The sequence below is a fragment of the Lygodium microphyllum genome, chromosome 25, assembly GCF_053477565.2.
Source record: "Lygodium microphyllum isolate KBCC chromosome 25, Lygodium_microphyllum_v1.1.10, whole genome shotgun sequence".
Lineage (NCBI taxonomy): Eukaryota > Viridiplantae > Streptophyta > Polypodiopsida > Schizaeales > Lygodiaceae > Lygodium > Lygodium microphyllum.
This window is the reverse complement of record NC_141159.1, coordinates 73,691,237-73,699,549: the sequence shown is the minus strand read 5'-3', so window position 1 is coordinate 73,699,549 and position 8,313 is coordinate 73,691,237. Positions and strand designations below refer to the sequence as shown.

General features: G+C 36.8%; 1 protein-coding gene across 1 annotated transcript; it reads right to left on the bottom strand.

Annotated features, from left to right (window-relative positions):
- Positions 1-556: 556 nt before the first annotated feature.
- On the bottom strand, positions 557-7,950 carry LOC148014391 (protein HEADING DATE REPRESSOR 1-like; the record flags this gene model as incomplete). Its single annotated transcript, XM_087666546.1, has 5 exons — positions 557-610; positions 755-963; positions 3,452-3,494; positions 4,206-4,219; positions 7,926-7,950. Coding segments are annotated over 5 exons (345 nt in total), but the record flags the coding sequence as incomplete, so codon positions are not given.
- Between the last annotated feature and the right edge of the window lie 363 nt (positions 7,951-8,313).

Here is an 8,313-nt window from a genome sequence, read left to right as displayed (position 1 = left end):
ACAAAGACACTATTTGTTACACAAGTGAATTAGGTTCCAAGATGGAAGCTTGGACTCATAAACACAATCTTGTGTATGACTGACAATGACAAAACACTTAAGTGAAAGTACAAAGCATCATGACATTGTATTCATTCTATATGAAAAGTGGTAGTCAAGTACAATGCTTTATAGTTGTTGGATGGGTAGCAATCTTCCCTCTCTGTGCATATGGTATTACTACAACTTGCATGTCCTAAGCCCAGACTACCTCATACAAAGAGGCTACATTAGGTGTGATTGCAAATATCTCGACACCCCTCCTCAATCACAACCAGAAAGTACAAAGTGTGTAGAGGATTTAGTGAAAGTAACACTTGCAAAGTGTGGGCACACCATGAACATGGCAAAACACCAGAGGCTGTCGCAGAAAAGGTGAAGTGTGGGTACCACAAACATGATGGTCATCCAAAGGCTGTAACAGGGGCCTTACAGAGGTTGTAGTACAATGTTACATGAGGAGTTTTACAAGCTTATGATAAAGACATTTGGGCTAGACATTACAAGGCTAAAGAAGTTAGTAAAACATTGGATCAAGGACCGGCAGGCCCTTGTAGTTCTCAGCATAGATCTTCAATTCATTGTAGGTTTTCTTACTCTTTTTGATCATGTACTTGCTCTTCACTTTGCTTGCCGCTTCAGATTCTTCATGATTTTTCTTCTTCTTCTTCTCTTTGATCTTTTGGTCCTCTTCTTCTAGGTTCTCCTGATCTACTTCTTCATTGACTTTGCTTGCATATGCATTGGTCTTCATGTCCATGTCCAACCCATCAATCTCCCGATCCTTGCGATGCATCTCATGAACTGCAATATGCCTCATACTCTCAACAACATCTACATTCACAAGTTTTATTTTCTTTCCAGAAACCCACCCATGAGGGTATGAAGCTGCTTCAAAATCTGGAGGTGGTAGTAGACTGGGATCTGATACCATGTTGGAATGAGCGAGATCTAGGACATGGCAGTGAGCTATGGTGGATGGAAGAAGAAGAATGAACTCATGATGATAGAGACAAATACACTATTTGTTACACAAGTGAATTAGGTTCCAAGATGGAAGCTTGGAATCATAAACACAATCTTGTGTATGACTGACAATGACAAGACACTTAACTGAAAGTACAAAGCATCATGACATTGTATTCATTCTATATGAAAAGTGGTAGTCAAGTACAATGCTTTATAGTTGTTGGATGGGTAGCAATCTTCCCTCTCTGTGCATATAGGATTACTGCAGCCTGCATGTCCTAAGCCCAGACTGCCTCATACAAAGAGGCTACATTAGGTGTGATTGCAAATATCTCAACAATGTATATCTTGTTCTTCTATGTGTAATTGGTTCATGGTCAATTTTTTTGTAATAAGAGGGTTTTCCATTTCTTCTTTTTGTAGATGGCAGTTCAACATGCCCTTGCTCCTTCTATGTTGCCTATTTTGCACCCAATATTAATCAAAGATCCCCTCAATAAAGATAAACTAGTGTTTGACCATGCAACAAAGGGTGGATTTTGAATGTTAAAAAATCATGTGGGGAGTGGGATTAATGATGTTCTAGCTCTCAATGAATTTGATAAGGTTGATCAACATATATCAAACAATGAAGGAATTGGTAGCCACACTGGTCAACTAGTTCAACTCGTGGATATACCAATGTTCATTTTTATGGAATGCTTAGCTCACATTAGAAACTATAAACTTGATATTAAAACTATTAGGTTATCCTATGTTGTTTTAGGATGGAAATTATGTGGAGAAAATGGTAAATTTCAAGATCAATCCATAGTTAATAGAAGAAACCCTCAACATAAAAGCTAAATATTGCAAATACACCATGATACAGAAAACACCACAAGTTACACAAAGGTGAGACAACACCAGCAAGAACAATGAAGGGGTGTTGTTAAAAGCCATTATAAATTATGACCTTTGAATCATGGCACAAGTGTTTCATCACCTCTTTACCTATAATAAAGCTATCACTAGCCTATCTAGAGTCCCCAAGTGGTTATTGAAAAACATCATAATGGGGAATATTGTCAATCAAGATTTACATTCCCTTTTTCTTGAATGTGTAACTAAGTCTTTAACCAAGGCATATAAGGTCCTCATGAAAGACCCCAATTAGAAACTCAATTGTATAGAGGCATGCAACATCATTATCAACTATGATAGTGCATTGATGCAAATCATTGTAGTTAGTATGGATATGCCATTGTAGGATATTACACCAACCACATTTGTAGCCCAACAACAATAACTATCACACAAAACCACAAGCAAGCATGGCACCCAAGAAAAGGAGAAGAGATAAAGGGATGAAGTAGAAAACCCAAATCATATCCATGATCCAGAGAAAAGAAAGAATAAATAAAGAGAGAATATTGAGCTTAGCTCATCATCTTCATTAGAAGAATCAACGAAGGAGAAACATAAGAATAACAAATGACCATAAGATCTACAAAGAGGAGATTAAGGAAGAAGTGGAAAAAGGTAGAAGTTAAACTTAAATAGAGGCAAAAGGAACATAATTAAGGCTTCCCTTGAGAAGATATTGTGCAAAAACATATCAATCCATCTCTCAATAGGGAGCACAAATATTGGTCAAGAGAGGAAAGTCACACAAAGGGAAAGATAATGTCTCAGAAGAGTCACCACCATCTATGCCATCAACTATTCTCATGAGTAAATGACTTAGTTGGAGAGTGTGAAAGCATAGATCAATGAGTCACAAAGGCAAAGGAAACCATAATGACAAGTTACAATAATAGACCATACCTAGAACAATTGTCCAAAAGTACCCATGAACCATCTATAGGAGGACACAATGCAACAAGAAAGGTGCAAACTTTGGGATGATTATGTGAGGAGTTGAGAAGAGATACGTTTGAAGCCATAGTGGCAAGATAGGGTCTACAATAGCAAGTAATAGACCTCTGATCTCAACTCAAGAAAAAAGACTCAGAGTTACAAGAGAAGGATTTTGAGATTTGATCAAAAGATGATGTATTCAAAGTTAAGGAATAAATAGAAAATCTATGTAAGAAAATCATAAACTTGAATTAAAAATGGAGGGAGACTTCTCTTGTATTGAAGAAGGAGAAAACAAAGATGAGATTTCATGAAATGCATACATTAGAGCATTAATAGATGCAAGGCCAATGGAAGGCTGCTTACGCAAGGTTACACAAATCAATCTATGATAGCTTGACAAGAGTTGTGGGCCAAGTAGAGAGCGAAACAAAAAGGCTATATGAAATATCTTTGATGAAGCTTTCCAATAACCTAGGTGTAGTGTTATACAATAAAAACTAGCTCAACGTGAAATTGGAGGCTTACACATTTTTCATGGTTAAGTAGCAAGAGCTCTTTAAGAAGGAAATATTAATGGCATGTATTCCACACACTAATGAACCAGAGGAGCTCAAAGTTTCAATAGGGTTGTTGATCTCAATCACCTTGGAAAGCATGGACAAAATCAAAGAGATTTCCCTAATGAAGGAAGATCTAACCAAGGATATTCTTTGGCAAACTCATGCAGCTGTAGTGAGTAGGTAGAAGGGATGCACCCCCATGTCATGATCTCAAGGCATATCAAGTGTAGGCCACTGTAGGCTTCCTAGGATGACTTATCATTAAGCTGGCAAGCTAGACACATGAGGACATTGATGATGGTTCACTTGGCTAGGTGGGTCCACACGTCTACACTTAGCACATTGGTTGTCATTATGATCCTCACATGGCCACTAACTTATCACTTATTATATTTAGTTTGTTACACCTACCTACAGTTGGCATAGATATAATGCCAATCAATTAGTGTAGTATGTTATGCAATGTTTGACTTAGTAGACTACTTTCTTTTATTTTTTATATTATCTATAATTTATTTACATTGTATTGTGGGTAAAAGGAAGAAGAAGAAACCAACAAGAAAACGTTTTGGCCTTCATATCTCTTCTTATATTCTTGAGTGAGCTTTCTCATATGTGTACGGTGTGTGTTTGGTGCATAGATCAAGCAAGTCCCCCCACCACGTGATTCTTAACATGGTATCAGAGTGGTGCCACTGAGAGAGGCTACTTTTGAAGGCTGAAGTAAAGGAGAAGAAGGAAGGTTCGAGCAAGCAAGCAATGAGTAAGAAACACTCACATTCTTCCACTCTTTCTCTTGGATAGTACCTGTGGAGGCACCGACAGTAAATAGGGTAGAGTGAAAATCTCAAATTGTTGTGAGATTTAGTGTGCAAGCAGAGCACTGTATATTCTACTAATAATCCCTTCAGGGTTTTCTTGGAGTTTTTTTGGGCATCTGAGGCTATTTCAGATCCTGTTTTAGAGCTACAAGGTTGGGGACAACAGTTTTAGGGTATACTACTATGATTTCGGTTGTGTCGACCGAAAGTGGGTACGCATGTTGCATATTTCAAATTTGTAATTTTTGAGGTATTTTTCACAAAGAAAACATAAGTTTTATCTACAAACAAGTTGCAGATTACATGTATTGTTGAGAAATTAGTGAAAAAGGTTTCTTGGTGTATTGATGTATACTTGTTAAAAGATTATAGAAGACTTGCTTGCTATTATATATCATTTTTGTGATAATGGTAGAGAATAGTAGAAATCCCATTATTGAGAAGCTCAATAAGAAAAACTACCCTTCATGGAAGTTCTATGTGATAAACTTCCTGATTGGAAAGGGCCTTTGTGAGTTTATTTCAAGTGAAGAAAAGAAGTCAAAGCTGAGTATCCCTCCAACTATAGATGAATTAAAGGCATGGAAAGAATGGAATTCAAAAGACAAAAAGGTGATATATTGCCTATCTGCAATCATTGATAATACTATGCTAGGATATATGAGGAATATAGAAACTTCACATGCAGCTTGGACAATTTCTAAGAACATGTTTTTAGTAAATACAAAAGCATGAATGATTCAATTCAAGCAATAGTTGAATACCTTGAAGAAAGGGAAAATGTCTATCAATGAGTATGTTTTGAAGGTAAGGAGCATTGTAGATGCTTTAGCAACAATTGATGCAATGCCTAATGATGATGATTTGGTTTTATCCACTTTGAGTGTGACCTTAATAATGAGAAGGCTTGGAAATCATTTGTCACTTTTGTATATGTACAAAAGCCATTTTCAAATTTTGATGAGCTAGTCTCTCTCTCATTATTACCAAAGAGATCAATATGCAGGGTGATTATCTAAAAGAAATGGTGAACACGCCCAAGCATTTTACTCAGGTTCAAGAAGGGAATGTGGTAGATCCTCTTTGAGAGGCTGTGGTATAGGACGTGCTGGCGATAACCAGCAAAATATGTTAAATCAGAAATTTGATGAAATGCAAGTTTCAGGAGGCTAAGAAACTTTAGAGGCATGGGGAGCTCTAGAGGAAGAGGTAGATAGCAAAACAACAGAGGTTCTCAATATTCTGTTATTGTTTGCTATTATTGTAAAAAAATAGATCATATTGCAGCCCATTTTTATACTAAGAAGGATGATATTTGCAGTGGTAAATTGTAGCAAGGAAATTATGCATCATCTTCATGACAGGATGAAGATAAAAATGGGTGTCTATTTGTTATACAGCATATGATAAATGTAATTACAAGAAAGGGGACACATGATGATGCATGGTATGTCGATTTAGGTGCATATAATCATAGGACCAATCATGTTGAATGGCACAGGACTTACAAAATCTAGGTTATGTGCAGATGGGTGATGATTCATGCCATCTAATTTTACACATTGGAAAGGTTCCCTTGTCCTTGCATCTTGTCCTTGCATGATGGCTAGACAAAGAGTTTGATAGATGTATTAGATGTCTCATCAATCACAAAGAATCTAGTATCTATTGGCCAAATGGTAGAGCAAGGGTTACAGGTTTGATTCAATGCAAAATGTTGTTTTATAGAAGACTTTAATGATAAGTGCAAGTTGGTCGCAAAAGGAAGTAGAGTTGGCCACATGTTCATTTTAGATGGTGGAATTCCTGCAATGGATGTTGTTATGTATGCTAAAGGAAAAGAAGTGGTTGTAGACATTGAAATATGGCATAAACATATTGGACATGCAAATGTGCAAAGGCTGAAATTAATGCAGTCAAAAGGATTGGTTACACGGTTGCCTTCTTTTAGAGTTGCAAAATTTCATAAAGTGTGTGAAGCATGTCAGCTTGGTAAGTAGGCAAGACAACCCTTTTTGCATGACAGAGAAGTGAGTAGAAATATACTTGATGTAGTGCATACAAATATTTGGGGACCCACACAGAATGTATCTCTTGGTGGTAGCAAATACTTTGTCACATTTATTAATGATTGTTTAAGGAAGCTATAGGTATATTTCATGAAGGAAAAGAGTGATTTATTTGAGCACTTCAAATCTTTCAAAAGGAAATTGTTGAAATAGAAATAGGCTTGAAAGTTAAGTACTTGAGATCAGATGGAGGGGGAGAGTACCTCTCTAATGAGTTTAGTGGCTTATTGAGGTCTCATGGGATAAAAGGCAATTTACTTATAGGTATACCCCACAACAAAATGGGGTTGCAAAAAGAAAAAATAGGTATATTGTAAAAGTTGCACGTGCATTGATGGGGCTGAGAAAAATATGCCAAAACATTTTTGGTCTTAAGTAGTTTATACTACTATCTATATTATGAATAGAACTCCCATAGTTGAAGTTCATGGGATGACCCACGAAGAAAGATTTATAGGCAAGAAGCTTGATTTATCACACTTGAAAGTATTTGGATGTATAGTATATGTTCATGTGCTAGATGAATTGTGAAAGAAGTTTGATCCAAAGGCCAAAAAATGTATTTTTATTGGATACTCTTTAGAGAAAAAAGGGTATCATTGTTATAACCCTATAGAGTGAGCAGGGATGTTATTTTTTATGAGATGAGCAGTTGGTATGCACCTGCTGGTGATGTATTAGATGATGATAACGATCATAATAGCTATGTGTAGAAACAAAAGCAAGAATCACGAAGTCTTAATGGGCCAGACACATCATCTGGTACTACACCTATAGTTAGCCCTTGATCTAGGAGACTAAGAAGTAGCCCCAATCTTCAGGTGGATCTATAAGTGTTGCAGGTAAAGACAAAGGAAAGACGAAAGTGTTGGATGGTAATGATGCATATGCTAGTCATTTGGGATTTGATGGAGATTCTAGTGGTTCAGAGAGTTTGGATGATGAGCTTGGTATTCCTTCAGTCAAGAGACATGGTGTACAGACAGCACATAGTAATGTAAAGGTTCCATTGAGTGATCCAGTGGTATGTAGGTCTAGTAGGGTCAGATACCATGTTAAAAGATTTGGTTTTGAAGGTTATGCAGCTCACCATTAAGCTTATATGGTGAAGGTAGTTGAGGATATTGAACCCACTTGTTTTGAGGATGATATTGATCATGCTCATTGGGAAGAAACAATGGATGAGGAGATGATTGCATTAGAAGCTAATAAGACTTGGGATTTGGTACCCCTACCTAAGGGCAAGAAAGCTATTGGTTGTAAGTGGGTTTACACTGCCAAGCGTAATGCAGATGGTTTAGTTAGCAAGTATAAGGCTAGGCTAGTTGCAAAAGGCTATGCTCGAACATATGGTATAGATGAAGATACATTCATTCTACTTGCTAGGATGGAAATTGTTAGATGTGTGATTGCCTTAGGGCAGTAGTCAAAGGTTAGAGTTTGTAGAAAATGGATGTTAAGAATGCATTCTTGCCTTCTTGCATGATGAATGAGCTCTATGGGTTGAAGAAAGCACCTAGAGCATGTTCTGATAAGATCGAAGAGTATCTTATCAATATTGGCTTTTATATTTCTAATGCTGATCACTCACTTTATGTGAAAAGAGGAGATGCAGGTTTAGTCATCATAGTCATCTATGTGGATGACTTGATTATTACAAGTGAAATGACAATGGGATTGTTGAAGTTAAGGACTTCTTGAAGAAGAATTTTGAGATGAAGGATTTGGGTGACCTGAGATACTTTCTTGTTATTAAGGTGATCAGATATGATGGTATATCACTATCCCAAAGGCACTATGGCTTTCTTGGTATTAAGGTGATCAGATATGATGGTATATGACTATCCCAAAGGCACTATAGCTTGGATATGTTATCCAAGTATGGTATGACAGCATGTAAGCCTCTTTTAGTACCATTGGAGCAAAATGTGAAGTTGAGCACTGACATTGGGAATGAGATAGAAGACCCTACTATGTTTAGGAGGATAGTAAGGAGTTTGATTTACATGACTA